General features: G+C 38.0%; 1 protein-coding gene across 3 annotated transcripts in view; it reads right to left on the bottom strand.

The window, feature by feature from the left end:
• Positions 1–18,716, bottom strand: part of PCYT1B (phosphate cytidylyltransferase 1B, choline) — a 147,839-nt gene that overhangs the window by 57,168 nt on the left and 71,955 nt on the right. For all 3 annotated transcript variants that reach the window (XM_061136216.1, XM_061136215.1, XM_061136217.1), the window contains exon 3: positions 15,203–15,319. In XM_061136216.1, coding sequence (XP_060992199.1) covers positions 15,203–15,319 — 117 coding nt within the window. The remainder of the gene's footprint in view (positions 1–15,202; positions 15,320–18,716) is intronic.

Raw genomic sequence — 18,716 nt, 5'->3', positions numbered from 1 at the left:
ATAAAAATTGTAAATATATAGGCACTCAACATAGGAGTACTTCAATATATAAGGCAAATACTAACAATTATAAAGAGAAAAATTGACAGTAACACCATAATTGTGGGAGATTTTAATACCTCACTTTGATCAATGGACAGATCATCCGGAACAGATGATGTTAGAACAGATAGAGTTAATTGATATTTATAGAGCATTCCACTGAAAAGCAGCAGAATATACATCCTTCTCAAGTGCACGTGGAACATTCTCCAGGACTGATCACATGCTGGGATCACAAAGTGAGCCTCAGTAAAATTAGGAAAATCAAAATGATATCAAGCAACTTTTCCAATGACAACACTATGAAATTAGAAATCAACTACAATAAAAAAATTAAAAAACACAAACATGTAGCCTAACAATGTGCTACTAAACAATCAATAGATCACTGAAGAAATAAAGAAGAAATAAAAAAAATACTTAGAGCCAAATGAAAAAAAAATTCAATGATCCAAAACCTATTTGATGCAGTAAAAGCAGTTCTAGGAGGGAAGTTTATCACAATACAATCCTACTTCAGGACACAAGAAAAGCACAAATAAATAATCTAACCTTACACCTAAAGCAACTAGAGAAAGAAGAAAAAAACAAAACTCAAAGTTAGCAGAAGGAAAAAAATCATAAAGATCTGGGCAGAAATAAATGAAATAGAAAAGAAGAAAACAATAGAAAAGATCAATGAAACTAAAAGCTGGTTACTTGAAAAGATAAGCTTTAAAAAGAAGCTTTTAAAAGATAAGCTTTAGCCAGACTCAACAGGAAAAAAAGGGAGAGGGCTCAAATCAATAAAATTAGAAATGAAAAAGAAGTTTCAATGGACACCACAGAATGCAAAGGATCAGAAGAGGCTACTAAAATCAACTATATGCCAATAAAATAGACAACTTCAAAGAAACGAACACTTTCTTAAAAAGGTACAATCTTCAAAGACTGAACCAGAAAGAAACAGAAAATATGAACAGACTGATCACAAGTACTGAAGTTGAAACTGTGATTTAGAAACTTCCAACAAACAAAAGTCCAGGACCTCATAGCTTCACAGGTAAGTTCTATCATTTAAGAGAAGAGTTAACATCTATCTTTCTCAAACTCTTCCAAAAATACTGCAAAGGAAGGAATACTCCCAAACCCATTCTATGAGGCAACCATCACCCTGATACCAAAACCAGACAAAGAAACCCAAAAAAAATAAACTACATGCCAATATCACTAATGAATATAGATGCAAAAATCTTCAAAATACTAGCAATCCAAATTCAAAAATACATTAATCCAAGTGGGATTTGAACCAAAGATACAAGGATTTTTCAGCATCTGCAACCTATCTATGTGAAACACCACATCAATGAATTGATGAATAAAAACCACATGATCATCTCAAAAGATGTAGAATAAGCTTTTGACAAAATTCGACAGTCATTTCTGATAGAAAAAAAAAAAACCTCTAGAAAGTGAGCATAGAGGGAACATACCTCAACATAATAAAGGCCATGTATGACAAACTCACAACTAATATCATACTCAATGGTAAAAAGTTGAAAGTACTTCCTCTAAGATCAAGAACAAGATAAGGACATTCACTCTCACCACTTTCAGTCAACATAGTTTTGGAAGTCCTAGTTATGGCAATCTGAGAGGAAAAATAAATAAAAGGAATTCAAATTGGAAACGTAGGTGTAAAACTGTCACTGTTTGCAGATGACATGATGCTCTACAAAGAAAATCCTGAAGATGTTACCTGAAAACTGCTAGAGTTCCTAAATGAATTAAGTAAAGTTACAGGATATACAATAAATACACAGAAATCCCTTGCATTTCTATACACTGACAACAAAAGATCAGAGAGATTAAAGAAATAATCCCATTTACCATCACAACAAAAGAATAAAATATGTAGGAATAAACCTACTTAAGGAGACAAAAGACCAGTATTCTGAAAACTGTAAGATGCTGATGAAAGCAATTGAAGATTACACAAAAAGATGGAAAGATACACCATATTCTTGAATTGGAAGAATCAATATTGTCAAAATAGCTATACTACCCAAGGCAATCTACAGATTCAATGCAATCTATATCAAATTACCAACAGCATTTTTTTATAGAATTAGAACAACAAAATCTTAAAACTTGTATAGAGACACAAAAGACCCCAAACAGCCAAAGCAATCTTGAAAAAGAAAAACAAAGCTGGAGGAATCAGGCTCCCTGACTTCAGACTGTACCTCAAAGCTACAGTAATCAAAACAGTATGGTACTGGAACAAAACAGGAATATATATAAATGGAACAGGATAGAAAGTCCAGAAATAAATCCACACACCTATAGTCAATTAGTCTATCACAAAAGAGGCAAGACTATACAGTGGAAGAAGGACAGTCTCTTCAATAAATGGTGTGGGGAAAACTGGACAGCTATATGTAAAAGAATGAAGTTAGAACACTCCCTAAAACCATGCACAAAAATAAATTCAGAATGGATTAAAGACCTAAATGTAAGGCTTGATACTATAAAACTCTTAAAGGAAAACATAGGCAGAACACTCTCTGATGTAAGTTGCAGCAAGATCTTTTTTGATCCATCTCCTAGAGTAATGGAAATAAAAACAAAAATGAACAAATGGGAACTAATCAGACTCAAAAGCTATGGCATAGCAAAGGAAACCATAAATAAAAAGACAACCTATGGAATTGGATAAAAATATTTGCAAATGATGTGACCAACAAGAGATTAGACACCAAAATTTACAAATAGCTCATGCAACTGAATAGCAAGAAAACAAACAACCCAATCAAAAAATGGGCAGATCTAAATAGACATTTCTCCAGAGAAGACATAGAGATGGCCAAGAAACACATGAAAAGATGTTCAACACTGCTAATTATTAGAGAAATGCAAATCAAAACTGCAATGAGCTATCACAAAACAGACTCACAGGCTTAGAGAATAAACTTAGGGTTACCAGGTGGGAAGAAAAGTGGGAGGGATACACTGGAAATTTCATATTGACATGTACACACTGCTATATTTAAAAATAGATAACAAATAAGGACCTACTGTATACCACAGGGGGCTCTGCTCAATATTCTGTAATAACTTAAATGGGAAAAGAATTTGAAGAATAGATACATGTATAACAATCACTTTGCTGTACACCTGAAACTAACACAACATTGTTAATCAACTGTATTACAATATAAAATAAAAAATTTTTAAGCTGTGAGTGAAGTGAAATATTTATAGTGTTGAAAGAAAATCCCCACCAATCTACAATTCTGTAGCATACCAAATTATCTTTTAAGAGAGAAGGGGCTAAAAAGACTTTCTCAGACAAACAAAAATTGAGGGAATTTTTCCCAAAAGACCTACCTCACAAGAAATGTTTTTACAGTTCTTCAGAAAGAAGGAAAATTATATAAGTCAGCAGTTCAGATCTACATTTTAAAAAGGAAGAGCATTAAAGAATAAGTGAAGATAAAACAAAGATTTTTATTTTTCTTATTCTGAGGTCTAAGATGGCTAGCTACTGAGAAGTTGCTGTGTAGCACAAGGAACCCAGTCTGGCACTCTATGATGACCTGGAGGGATGGGATGCAGGGAGGGGAGAAAGGCTAGAGAGGGAGAGGATGTGTGTTTTAATATAATTATGGCTGATTTGTGCTGCTGTATGGCAGAAACCAACACAACACTGTAAATTTTTTTAAAATAGTTAAATTTTAAAAAATAGGGAAAAAATCTACAAGGATATATTGTACAGCATGGTGAATATAGCCAATATTTTATAATAACTATAAATGGTATGTAATCTTTAAAAACTGTGACTCACTATTTTGTACACCTGGAACTTATATAATATTGTATAACAACTATACTTCAATTTAAAAAATGGAACTACCAAAAAAACCTTTTATTTTCTTATTAATCTAACAAATAACAGTACATTCAAAATAATGACATAAACAATATATTTAATTGTGTATGTGTATGCATGCAAACCACAGAACCATGAATCAACTTAATATAACTGACATCTACAGACTACTTAATTCAACCACAGCTGAATACACATCCTTCTCAAGCTCACATGGAGCATTTACCAAGATAGACCACATTCTGGGCCATTAAGCACATGTTGAAACTGAAAGTGAAGTCGCTCAGTCGTGTCCGACTCTTTGCGACCCCATGGACTATAGCCTACCAGGCTCCTCCGTTCATGGGATTTTTCAGGCAAGGGTACTGGAGTGGGTTGCCATTTGCTTCTCCAGGGGATCTTCCTGACCCAGGAATCAAACTCAGGTCTCCCGTATTGAGGGCAGGCGCTTTACCCTCTAAGCCACCAGGGAAGCACATGTTAACAAATTTAAAAGAAAAGAAATCATACAATGTGTGGTCTCAGATCACAATGGATTTAAACTAGGAATCAACAACAGAAAAATAGTGGAAAATCCAAAAATAATTAGAGGTTAAACACCATACTTCTAAATAACACATGGGTCAAAGAATAAATCAAGAAATATTTTCTACTACTTTGAACTAACTGAAAATGGAAACACAACTTACCAAAATTTGTGGGATGCAGTGAAAAGCATTTAATAAGGATATTTATAACATTGATTATATATATATCAGAAAAGAAGAAAGACTGAAAATGAATAATCTAAGCTTCTATCTTAGGAAACTAGAAAAAAGAAGAGCAAATTCAACCCAAAGTAAGCAAAAGAAAATAAATAATAAAAATCAGCAAAAATCAATGAAGTTGAAAACAGGAATGAATAGAGAAAGAACACAAAAGCTAGTTCTTTGAAAAGATCAGTAAAATTGATAATGCACTAGCCAAGCTAACAAAGAAAAAGAGAGAAAAAGATACAAATGACCAGTATCAGAAATGAAAAAGAGGACATTATTACAGATCTCATGGACATTAAAAGGATAACAAAGGGATATTTTGAGCAATTCTATGCCCACAAACATGATAACATAGGTGAAAGTAACCAATTCCTTAAAAGACACAAGCTGCCAAAATTCACATTGGAAGAAAGAGACAATCTGAATAGGCTTCTATCTATTAAAGAAATTTAATCAGTATGCAACAACTTTCCAAAAGAGAAAGCGCTAAGCCCAGATAGGTTCACTGGTGAATTCTACCAAACAGTAAAGGAAGAAACAGTAACAGTTTTCTAAATCTCTTCCAGAAGTTAGAAACAGAAGGAAGGCCTCCTAATCCATTCAGTGACACCAGCACTATCCTAATACTAAAACCAAACACCTTACAAGAGAGGAAAACTAGAGACTGCTACCTCTCATTAACATAGATAAAAAACTCTTTAACAAAATATTAACAATTAAAATCCAACAAGACATAAAAAGAATCATATACCACAACCAAGTGGGATTTATCCAAGGTAAACAGACTCACAGATATAGAAAACAAACCAGTGGTTACCAGTGGAGAGAAGGAAGGAGGGAGGGGCAAGAAAGGGGACAGGAATTAAAAAATACAAACTATTATTTATAAAATAAGTAAGCTATGAGGATGTATTTACAATACAGGGAATATAGCCAATATTTTATAAGTATAAATGGAATATAACCTTTAAAAATTATGAATTGCTATACTGCACTCCTGTAACATATAATTCTGTACTTCAATTTTAAAAATACAAAAAATAAATTAATGTAATGCATCACATCAACAGGCAAAAGAAAAATCACATGATGATATCAACAGATGTAGAAAAAGCATTTGATAAAATCCAATACCCATTCATGATACCAAAAAAAATCTCTTAGTAAACTAAAAATAGAACAGGACTTCCTCAACCTGATAAAGACTATCTACAAAAACCCTATAGCTAACATCAATCTCAAATGGTGAGAAAATCAAATTTTTTCCACTAAGATCAGGACTAAGGCAAGGATGTCCCCTCTCACCATGGCTTTTCAACACTGTATTGAAAGTCCTAGCTAGTGCGGTAAGACAAGCAAAAAAAGGAATCTAAATACAGATCTTATACTGTTCACAAAACTGGATCAAAATGGATCATAAATCAAAAAGTAGAACACAAAAGTATAAAACTTGTAGAAGGTAACATATGAGAAAACCCAGATTACCCTAGGTATGGCAGTGACTTCTTACATACAACACCCAAGACACAAAACAAAGACAACTGATAAACTGGACTTCATTAAAATTAAATATTTCTGATCTGCAAAAAGCTATGTCAATGGAATAAGAAGACAAACCACAGACTGGGAGAAAATATTTGAAAAAGACACAACTGATACAGGACTATTATTGAAATTATACAAAGAACTCTTAAAACTCAACAATAAAACAATGAACAACTGGATTAAAAATAGCAAAAAAGATCAGAATAGACACCTGGACAAAGAAGATATGCAGGTGTTAAGCAAGCATATGAAAAGATGTTCAACATCACATATCATCAGGAAACTGCAAAATAAAATGACAATGAGATATCACTATGCACAGATTAAAATGGCCAAAGTACAAAATACTGACGATACCAAATCCTGGTGAGGAACTGGAGTAACAGGCATTCTCATTCATTGCTGATGCGAATGCGAAATTGTACAGTTACCTTGGAAGACTCTTTGGCACTTTCTAACAAAGCTAAACATACATTTAACATATGATCTAGCAATCACACTACTTGGTATTTACCAAAATGAACAGAAAACTTACATTCATACAAAAACCTGCATGTAGATGTTTATAGCAGCTTTGTTTATAATTGCCAAAACTTGGATGCCGCCAAGATGTCCTTCAGAAGGTGAATGGATAAACAAACTGTGGTACATCCAGACAATGGAATATTACCCAGTGCTAAAAAGAAATGAGCCAACATGCCACGGAGGAATGTAAGTGCATATTACTAAGTGAAAAAAGTCTATATGAAAAAGATACAGACTCTATGATTCCAGTTATATGACATTCTGGAAAAGGCTCCAAAATCACTGCAGATGGTGACTGCAGCCATGAAATTAAAAGATGCTTGCTCCTTGGAAGGAAAGGTATGACCAACCTAGACAGCATATTAAAAAGCAGAGACATTACTTTGCAAACAAAAGTCTTTCTAGTCAAAGCTATGGTTTTTCCAGTGGTCATGTATGGATGTGAGAGTTGGACTATCAAGAAAGCTGAGTGCCAAATAATTGATGCTTTTGAACTGTGGTGTTGGAGAAGACTCTTGAGAGTTCCTTGGACTGCAAGGAGATCCAACCAGTCCATCCTAAAGGAAATCAGTCCTGAATATTCATTGGAAGGACTGATGCTGAAGCTGAAACTCCAATACTTTGGCCTTCTGATGTGAAGAGCTGACTCATTGGAAAAGACCTTGATGCCGGGAAAGATTGAAGGTGGGAAGAGTAGGGGACGACAGAGGATGAGATGGTTGGATGGCATCACTGACTCAATGGACATGAGTATGGGTAAACTCTGGGAGTTGGTGATAGACAGGGAAGCCTGGCGTGCTGCAGTCCATGGGGTTGCAAAGAGTCGGACATGACTGAGCGACTGAACTGAACTGATGGAGACAGTAAAAAGATCAGTGGTTGCCAGGGGTTGAGTAGGAGATAGATGAATAGACAGAGTACACACCATTTTACAGGCACTGCAACTGTTTTTACAGTGGATATACATAAAATCCACAATGGTGGATATATGTCATAATATATTTATGCAAACCCAAAGAATGTAAACACCAACAACCTCAGATAAGCAGACAATACCACTCTAATGGCAGAAAGTGAAAAAGAACTGAAGAGCCTCTTGATGGGGATGAAAGAGGAGAGTGAAAAACCTGGCTTGAAACTCAATATTCAAAAAATTAAGATCATGGCATCCAGTCCCATTACTTCATGGCACACAGAAGTGAAAAAAGTGGAAACAGTGACAGATTTTGTTTTCTTGGGCTCCAAAATCACTGAGGGTGGTGACTGCAGACATGAAATCAAAAGATGCTTGCTCCTTGGAAGGAAAGCTATGATAACCCTAGACAGCATATTAAAAAGTAAAGACAGCACTTTGCAAACAAAGGTATGTACAGTTAAAGCTATGGTGTTTCCAGGAGTCATGTATGGAGGTGAGTGTTGGACCATAAAGAAGGTTAAGTGCCGAAGAACTGATGCTTTTGAACTATGGAGTTGGAGAAGAGTCCTGAGAGTCCCTTGGACTTCAAGGAGATCAAGCCAGTCAATCCTAAAGGAAATCAACCCTAAATATGCATTGGAAGTACTGATGCTGAAGCTCTAATACTTTAGCCACCTGATGCGAAGAGCCGACTCACTGGAAAAGGCCCTTATGCTGGGCAAGACTGAAGGCAAAAGGAGAACTGGGCAGCAGAAGATGAGATGGTTAGATAGTATCACCCACACAAGGGATACAAATATGAACCAACTCCGGAAGAGAGTGGAGGATAGGGAAGCCAGGCCTGCTGCAGTCCATGGGGTTGCTAAAAGTCAGACAGGACTTAGCCAATGAAAAACAAAAACAGGCTGTATTTTGCCCTGATTTTAGCTGACTCCTAGCATGCACTCTGCCCTGAATGGCTGACTCCTAGCCTCTACTACTCCCTGAATGGCTGACTGTATTTGCTCTGACTGGCTGACTGTATTTGCTCTGACTGGCTGACTGCTAGCCAGTACTTTGCTCTGATTGCCTTACGTCAAGCCTGTACACTGCCCTGATTGGCTGACTCCTAGCTTGTACTTTGCCCTGATTGATGACTCCTAGCTTGTACTTTAGTTGATGAAAGCAGGGAAAACCATGAGGTCATTCTGATATGACCTAAATCAAATCCTTTATGATTATACAGTGGAGGTGATGCATGGATTCAAGAGATTAGATCTGGTAGACAGAGTGCCTGAAGAACTATAGAGGCTCATAACATTGTACAGGAAGATGTGACCTTAATCATGTCAAAGAAAAAGAAATGCAAGAAGGCAAAATGGTTGTCAGAGGAGGCTTTACAAATAGCTGAGGAAAGAAGAGAAATGAAAAGCAAGGGAGAAAGGGAAAGATATACCCAACTGAATGCAGAGTTCCAGAGTATACCAAGGAGAGGTAAGAAGGCCTTCTTAAGTGAACAATGCAAAGTAGTAGAGAAAAACAAAGAATGGCAAAGACTAGAGATCTCTTCAAGGAAATTGGGGATATCAAGGGAACATTACATGCAAGGATGGGCACGATAAAGGAAAGAAACTGTAAGGACCTACCAGAAGCAGAAGAGATTAAGAAGAGGTGGAAAGAATACACAGAAGACCTGTACCAAAAAAGTCTTAATGACCAGATAACCCAATGGTGTGGTCACTCACCTAGAGCCAGACATTCTGGAGTGTGAAGACAAGTGGGCCTTAGAAAACATTACTATTAACAAAGCTAGTGGAGGTGATGGAATTCCAGCTGAGCTATTTCTAATCCTAAAAGATGATACTATTAAAGTGCTGCATTCAGTATGCCAGCAAATTTGAAAAACTCAGCAGTGGCCACAGGACTGAAAAAGGTCAATTTTCATTTCAATCCCAATGAAGGACAGTGCCAAAGAATGTTCAAACTATTGGACAATTGTGCTTATTTCCCATGCTAGTAAGGTTTTGGTTGAAATGCTTCAAGCTAGGCTTCAGCAGTATGTGAACCGAGAACTTCCAGATATACAAGCTGGATTTTGAATAGGGAGAGGAATCAGAGATCAAAATGCCAACACTGGTTGGATCACAGAGAAAGCAAGGAAATTCCAGAAAAACATCTACTTCTGTTTCATTGACAATGCTACAGCCTTTGACTGTGTGGATCATAACAAACTGTGGAAAATTCTTAAAGAGATGGGAATACTAGACCACCTTACATGTCTCCTGAGAAACCTGTATTTGGGTCAAGAAGCAACAGAACCTTACATGGAACAACTGACTGGTTCAAAATTGGGAAAGGTGTTCAAAAAGGCTGTATATTGTCACCCTGCTTAATTAACTTCTAGGCAGAGTATATCATGCAAAATGCAGGGCTGGCATGAATGAATCACAAGCTGAAATCAAGATTGTTTGGAGAAATATCAACAACCTCAGATATGCAGATGATAACACTCTAGTGGCAGAAATGAGGAGGAACTAAAGAGCCTCTTGATGAGGGTGAAAGAGGAGAGTGAAAAAACTGGCTTGAAACTCAGCATTCAAAAACTAAAATCACGGAATCCAGTTAGATAATTTCATGGCAAATAAAAAAAAAGTGGAAGTAATGACATTTTATTTTCTTGGGCTCCAAAATCACCATGGATGGTGACTGCAGCCATGAAATTAAAAGACACTTGCTCCTTTAAAGGAAAGCTATGACAAATCTAGACAGCATATTAAAAAGTAGAGACATCACTTTGTCGACAAAGGTTCATACAGTCAAAGCTATGGTGTTTCCAGGTGTCATATACGGATATGAGAGTTGGACCGTAAAGAAAGCTGAGCACTGAAGAATTGATGCTTTTTAATTGTGGTGCTGAAGAGTCCCTTGAGGGTCCCAAGACCCTCTTGAGAGTCCCTTGGACTGCAAGGAGATCCAACCGGTTAATTCTAAAGGAAATCAGTCCTCAATATTCATTGGAAGGACTGATGCTGAAGCTGAAGCTCCAATACTTTGGCCACCCAATGTGAACAGCTGACTCATTGGAAAAGGCCCTGATGCTGGGCAAGATTGAAAGCAGGAGAAGGGGGTGGCAGAGGATGAGATGGTTAGATAACATCATCAGCTCAAAGGACATGAATTTGAGCACACTCCAGGAGACAGTGGAAGACAGAGAAGGCTGGCATGCTGCAGTCCATGGGGGTGAAAAGAGTTGGACACCACTTAGCAACTGAACAACAACAAGAGGATGTAAAATGCCAAGAGTCAACTCTAATGTATTAAACTATGAACTTTAGGTGATGATAATGTGTCAATGTAGCTTCATGGACTATAAAAAATGTACTACACTGCTGCAGGATATTGATAATGAGGAGACTGTGTATGAGTGCAAATCTTTTTACTTTCTGCCAATTTTGCTGTGAACAAAAAATTTTCCTTAAAGTTTGTTAATTTTTGAAAATGTTAATATTTACAATATTCCTGAAATTACACATTTTATAACTATTTAAACTTAGGATTGAAAATTTTAGATATCAACTTAAAAATTTTTAAGAAGGCGTATCAGTTCAATTCAGTTGTTCAGTCGTGTCTGACTCTTTGAGACCCCATGGACTGCAGCATGCCAGGCTTCCCTGTCCATCACCAACTCCCAGAGTTTGCTCAAACTCATGTCCATGGAGTCTGTGATGCCATCCAACCATTTTATCCTCTGTTGTCCCCTTTTCCTCCTGCCTTCAATCTTGCCCAGCATCAGGATCTTTTCCAATGAGTCAGTTCTTTGCATCAGGTGGCCAAAGTATTGGAGCTTCAGCATCAATCCTTTCAAGGAATATTCAGGACTGACTTCCTTTAGGATGGACTGGTTGGATCTCCTTGCAGTCCTAGGGACTCTCAAGAGTCTTCTCCAATACCACAGTTTAAAAGCATCAATTCTTCGGTGCTCGGCTTTCTTTATGGTCCAACTCTCACATCCATACATGACTACTGGAAAAACCAAAAGAAGGTATATAGTTTTCAAAATTCTTTTTGGCATTGTGGGGAACGAAGAGTGAAGACTCTTAGTCTAAGACAATGGTTTTCAACAAAGGCCTCGTCATCCCCGAGGACGCATCTTTAGTTGTCACTATAATTGGAGGCAGCGACTGGCATTTAGTGGGCACGGTGCCAACAATGCTAAACATCTTCCTAAGTGTGGAGCAGCCCCACATGAGAATTTTCCAGTATCCTATAAGATTTCTGAATGTTTCTGTACACTTATTTTTAATTGTTTGAATCTAGCCCCTAATTTTGTTTTACAATAATTGCAAAGTATTTCTAGACAGCTAAGATAAATGCTGAATTTTAGGGACTTTCCTGGTGGTCCACTAGTTAAGAATCCACCTGTCAGCACAAGGGGCATGAATTTGATCCCTGGCCGGGAAACTAACATCCCATGTGCCGCAGGGCAACTAAGCCCATAATCGCAACTACTGAGCCGGTGTGCCTCAACTAGAGAGAAGCCTGCTAGATGCAACTAAGACCCAATGCAGCCAAAAATAAATAAATAAATCAAATTTATTTTAAAAAAATGCTGAATTTTAGAGGAAGGCAACTACTATATACATAGAAGGAAGACTGTTCTTTTTCTTATGCACAATTCCCCCAAATGCATTTGCCACAGCCATGCCACTCGGCATTTGAGCTCCAATACCACCCCTGAAGAACCCTGCCTACACACAGGAGGTTGGAGATTCTGTTTAACAGACTAGGCATCAAACACAATTAAATTAGTGGACACACATGAAATACAAGCTTACACTGAATTTTAGTAGGAGATTGGTTGCAAAATACTTCATGATATTTCCTGTTATTTTAAACAGGATAATAATAAATCATTGGAGAAAATAACATATTGAAATTATTTATTATTGTTTACATTGCTTGGAGGTTTTCACTCTTACTCTGTCACTGTCACCAGAAGTCTACACACATTTTTACAGCTTCATGTTTTATTGTTTCATTTCCCATCCATACTCTAGTCCCTATCATCTACCAAAAGATATGGTCTCCATGGTTGTCTTAGTAGTTTAACATTCCCTTGGCTTCCACAGAGAATCCATGTAATAGCCATTGAGAAGGTATCTACCTTTCTTAAAACCCAAATGAACTTTTTAGCCAACCCAATAAATCTGCTAGAGAGGACATTGGTCACTGCATTACTTGATGCTGCTTAGGCAACAACCCTCTGAAACAGAACTCAGAGCAGCCAGAGCTGGTTCTTCATCAGGGAGCAGTACCAGCTCTAGCTTTTGAGAGCTATGCAATGACTGTGTGGCTCCTTCTGCAGTTGCTCTCCTTCCCTTCTGCTTTAATTCTTGGCTCTGAACTCCTGTCCATATTCTCTTCTCTCAGTTCTACATCACCTGTGCTTTTATGAAAAGCCTCCCTAAGAGACAACAAGTCAATAAAACAACACACCTAGTTGTAGCCACCACATTTTCCCCACTTGTCCCAAAATTCTTATCTGGGCTGGTGGGAAGATCACTGCATAAGGAAGGTTCTGTGCTCTGGCTTCTGTGTGCTGTTAACTTCCTTTAAGTCTCTGCACAATTGTCAGTGCTTCAGAGGGTCTTCATCTGACCTCCACACCTGAAACATCCCTGCTTGCCCAACCAGTCACTTTTCCCCTTAACCCTATGTAGCATTTCTTCATAGTACTTCTCCTCCAGATTGTTACTGGTCAGTGTCTGCCTCCCTTTCAGACTCTAAGTTCTCTGAGGACACAGTCTGCTCTGATGGTGGTTGCATTCTCAGTGTACAGAAGAATGCCTGGCTCACAGTAGGAGCTCAAGAAATAGTTAAGTGAAGGAATCATTCAGCAAATCAGTGAAACCACTGCTGCTGAGTAACCTAGAGAGCTGCTGTTGTTAATTTACTGCTTTCTCCAGCTTACAAGAATGCACTGAAAGTCTCCTATTTCCTTTGAACTTATTTTTGATGTGCTAATCCAGGGCCAGGGAAGTGTTCCTGTGAAGTGTTACCCACACCTAACCACTTCCAAATTTGGGTTGCCAAAATGACCAAGGGCTTCCCTCATAGCTCAGTTGGTAAAGAATATGTCTGCAATGCAGGAGACCCCAGTTCCATTCCTGGGTCAGGAAGATCCACTGGAGAAGGGATAGGATACCCACTCCAGTATTCTTGGGCTTCTCTGGTGGCTCAGCTGGTAAAGAATCCACCTGCAATGTGGGAGACCTGGGTTCAATCCCTGGGTTGGGAAGATCACCTGGAGGAGGGAAAGGCTACCCACTCCAGTATTCTGGCCTGGAGAATTCCATGGACTATACAGTCCATGGGGTCGCAAAGAGACGGACACGACTGAGTGACTTTCACTTTTCAAAATGACCAAAGCCAAATCACTGCAAAGGTCTCCCCAGGACACAGCAGCTTAGGACCAGACTCCAGGTGGCAGTGCTCACATAAGGAATGGTTTTCCACTCAAAATAAAGGAAATGAACAGAGATGAGTCCTCTGCCCACCTTGGGTTCCCTCTGAATGATCTGTCCAGTAACCACTACCTCTTATCATCTCTTCCTTCTGGAAAGAATTCTATTCAGGAACCATATGGTCACTATGTTCAGCAAAATCTGCAAACAATTCCTCCTAAATATTCAAGAAGTAGTTTTAAACTTGTGGAAGACAACAAAATACTGTAAAAAAAAACAGATATGTAGTCTCTTACTATCACCTTGCTCCCTCACAGGAGAGGTGTAAGGGTTGGTGGTGTCTAGTTCATGTAATGCCACAAAAAATGATTATGGTAAAAGGAAATGCTGCTTCTGGAAGCTACAGAGAAGAGACCCAGGTCTCCCAGAACAGCCACTTTTCCTTTTATACAAACGGAAATCGGTAGGGCTTTTGGAAGAAGAAAATTTCAACCTATGTCTAATTACCCTTCTCTCTCCACAGCTTATGAACTCAGTCACTTCCTTCAGTGTAAACCAAGATTACTTGCATATGTAAAACTCCATTTCTTTAACACATGGTGCATAAATTCAATTAATCAGGACAGTTTTAAGCCACTACCGTTAGCACAACACTGTCCTAAGTGCTATGGGTCACACCAAAGAAACAGACAATGACCTTGTTCAACATTAATCATCCTGAGTTTCCTCCAGTCTTCAAGATTTGAAATCAGAATAATATTGCTTTTCTCCTAACCCTCTAGGAAATTTCAGAAGTAGGAACTGGAACATTCTTCAAACATAAGAAGAAAGGTATTAATGGAAAACACGAAGCAGTTACACTTGGTGGTATTATTAGTCTCTTTTTCTCTAGGAATCAACTGTTTATAATCTCATGATATAATTTCCCCTATGGTTTTTTTTTAAATCTCATGTTAAATTTCAGGTAGTAAATAAGGAACCCAATATAGGCTGAATTGGGAGCATTAACAATGGGAAGTTTTAAAGATAGAAGCCTTAAAGGGGTTCTTTTCAGGAAGCACATTATATAAGAGTTTTCTAGACAAAAAGAAAATGCACTTCTTACCTCCTACCAACAAGTAGCTGTTGGGAAACAGTGTTTTCGCTTGCATAAGTGCCCTTGCATGACCTGAGTGGAAGAGGTCAAATATTCCATCAGCATATACTCTCACGGGCCTGTCAACTGTGGAAGAAAGAAAACATCATCAACAGAACTGCAGAATAAGGAATCCCAGTCACCTGATCCTTCCATCAGTACAGCACTGTAAGAAGGTTTACCTGGAGAAAACACAATGTCTATATACCATCAGTTGCATATTAGTGCATGAAATTAATTTTACCAAGAAGTTCTTTTCAGGACACCAAAGGAGAGTAAAAACATAACAAAATTAAGATTGACCCAGAACGCACATTTTAAACTGCAGAGCATTGGGGAATTGTCTCAACCCAGAGTAGAGTCTCAGGTGGCTGAGTTGGCAGATTTAGACAGACCAAGCATAACCAAAGGGTTGGCAGAGTCAGGCCAGCAGGAATATCAAGGTAGGAGTGACTGGGGAGCTCAATGAAAGGCCAAACAAGTTCACCCTGGAGTCTGGTAGTTCCAAACAAAGACCACTAAGTCCTATTCCCAAAGGTAAAGACGCTGCTGTGCACCTCCTCCAAGTCACCATCACAGAGTGAAATTCAGCCTTGGTAGGTGTATTTACACCACAGAGATTGGCAAGTGTTCAAGTCAGGGCTTAATTCCCTTTGGAGGGCCAGTTGTTACACATTTACCACTGCACAAAGGTCTTGATATCCTTGATATCCTACTCTTGATATGATACTCTTGATATCCTAAGATATGGGGCAGTGGGGGGGCACATGCCCCAAAGAGAGGAGAGTCAGGGAGCAAAAGTTACATGTGTGGTGCTCAGGGATGGAGGAATGTGACCCATACTACAGTCATCCCTAGGGAGAACGGTCAAGACAGACAGAGACTCTCAGTGTGAAATATAGTGCTCTGGTAAGTGCCATGTCTTCAGGAAGAGGGACACACTTCACCACAGCTTCCTGGGAGTCAGGTGACTGCTCAGAAGTGCAGAATGACACTTTTGCTGAGCCAGCCCAAAGACCCAGCACTTCCAATAAGAGGGAGGTACCAGGAGGTAGAGGGGTTGGGCGCCAATGTTTACACCATTCTGGACTCTCAAAAACACTAGAAAGGGAAAATATAGCCAACTAAGGGCTTCCCTTATGGCTCAGCTGGTAAAGAATCTGCTTGCAATGTGGGGCACCTGGGTTGGGAAGATCCCCTGGAGAAGGGAAAGGCTACCCACTCCAGTATTCTGGCCTGGAGAATTCCATGGACTATGTTGCAGAGTTGGACACAACTGAGCAACTTTCACTTCACTTTCACAAGCTAAATATGGCCAACTGAACACACACACTCTCATCTCCACTCCCTCTCAAACACCACAAGAATAACAGAGAAAGAATTAAAAAGGGATAATCCCCCAAGGATAGAGGAAACAACAAAGGCAATGACAGTGGATTAAAGATGTCAACTGCAATTTGGAAAGTTGGTTGTCAAGTGCTGGGTATCTATAGAGAACAAGAATCAGAGGTGGGGCAGATGGGGAAAGGATTGCTGGTTGGTTGGCTTTACGAGCCTAAGATTCCTACTAACTTTTTAAAGACACATTATATTGATGTTATACATTTTTTCAAAAAGAAATCAATGCAAACTTCTGTTGGATGATCCTCAAGTCTTAGATTTAAAATTGTGATTATTTTTTTACATACTACAACCTCATTAATTCAGAATATAAATTGAAAGGAACATTACATTAATACATTCAGATGGTACAATGCTTCTAATAAATTAAATTTTTCTAATAAAAAAACTTGAGAGACTTTATTTCAGATAAGGAATTGCAATTATTCCCAATTATACACCATTTTGAGCAAACAGAATTGCCTTCACAGGATTATACTGTATTCTAAATAAGGCACAGTAAATAGAAAATACTTTGAAATAACAAACTGTCTAATGAGGGATCCTTGGTTTCAAAGCTCTTATTCAATTTGATTTCAATTGAGGAAAATTTGTTTTAAGATATAAACCCCAAGGGAAAGCAGATGGCAGTTTTGCAGAACTTTTTGTTATTGATTCAGAGGTGATCAAGATAAATAAATTCAGGAAGCAGGGAGGAAAGAAAAGTGAAGTGAAGAATGATGATATAATTAGGCTATTTAGTAGATCTTTGAAGAGTATTTATGGAGTTGATTTTGCAATAAGCTCACTTTTTTTAATTGTAGTGTGTCAGCAATTGCCAGACTAAGAAATTCTGCAGGACCAAAAAAACCCCCAAAACCCAGATCTCTTCAACAAATAAACTTTAAGAAAAAAAGAAGAGAGAGAGAGATGAAGAGGGGATCTTAGAGATTAAAAGATATATTAAAAATATCTCAACATATTGTAATGTACAGACATAATTTGGATTTGGGTTCAAGCAAACTATAAATAAATGATGACATAAGACAACTGGAGGGATATATGTATACATAGAGCTGATTCACTTCACTATACAGCAGAAGCTAACACAATATTGTAAAGTAACTAGACTCCAATAAAAAAGAAAAGACAATTGGAAATTGGAACAATAGATATTTGATTATATTAAAGAATTACTGTTAATTTTTTAGGTGAGCTAATGGTATAGTGGTTATATCTTAAAAAACCAGAGCTCTTAATTTTAAGACATTATACAGAAATATTTATGGATGAAATGATATGAAGCCTGGGATTTTGTTGCAAACAATTCAAGAGGGGAGAATTTATGAGGCAAGACTGGCCACAGGATGGTGGTTGTTAAGTATGGGTGATAGACACATGAAGGTTCATTATATTGTTCTACTTTCATGAATGTTTGAAATTCTCCATAATATTTTTAATAGACTGTGGCTTAACTTAATTTGCATATATATTTGCTTTAATCTTTGGTTGGAGGTTTTTCTGGACATCCTTTTAGGCATCTAGGGACTCTCCAAGGAGTCTATGCTGAGAACCACCGACCTGTGAAGCTACAGGTCTGGCAATGATCAAAAAGTCTCTCCACAGCCATGGTGGAAAGACCTTAAAGTAGCTCCCAATGACTCCCACCTCATGCCCTTCTTGCCTCTGTGCAATCCCCTCCCTTTGAAATGGGAGTAGGACCTATGCCTTGCTTCTAACCAGGAAAATATGACATCGGTGATAGATGTCTCTCCCATAATTATTTTACAGTGTGTAAGTCTCCATTTTGCTAGCAGACTCAATCTTTCTCCCTTGGTGGCTTTGAAGAAGCAAGCTGCCATACCTTAGAAGGGCCATGTGGCAAGGAATTGCAGGTGGCTTCTAGGAGCTGAGGGTGGTCTCTGGCTGACAACCAGCAAGAAGCTAGACCCTTGGTCTTAGAGTTACAAGGAAATAAATTCTGCCAACAACTTGAGTGAGCTCGAATACAGGTCTATTATGAGTCAAGCCTTCAGATGAGAAATGAGCTGAGTGACACTTTGAATGCAGCCTTGTGAATCTCTGAATAGAGGACTCAGCTAAG

The sequence above is a fragment of the Dama dama genome, chromosome X (genome assembly GCF_033118175.1).
Source record: "Dama dama isolate Ldn47 chromosome X, ASM3311817v1, whole genome shotgun sequence".
NCBI classification, from domain to species: domain Eukaryota; kingdom Metazoa; phylum Chordata; class Mammalia; order Artiodactyla; family Cervidae; genus Dama; species Dama dama.
This window is presented reverse-complemented; position numbering and strand designations above follow the sequence as displayed.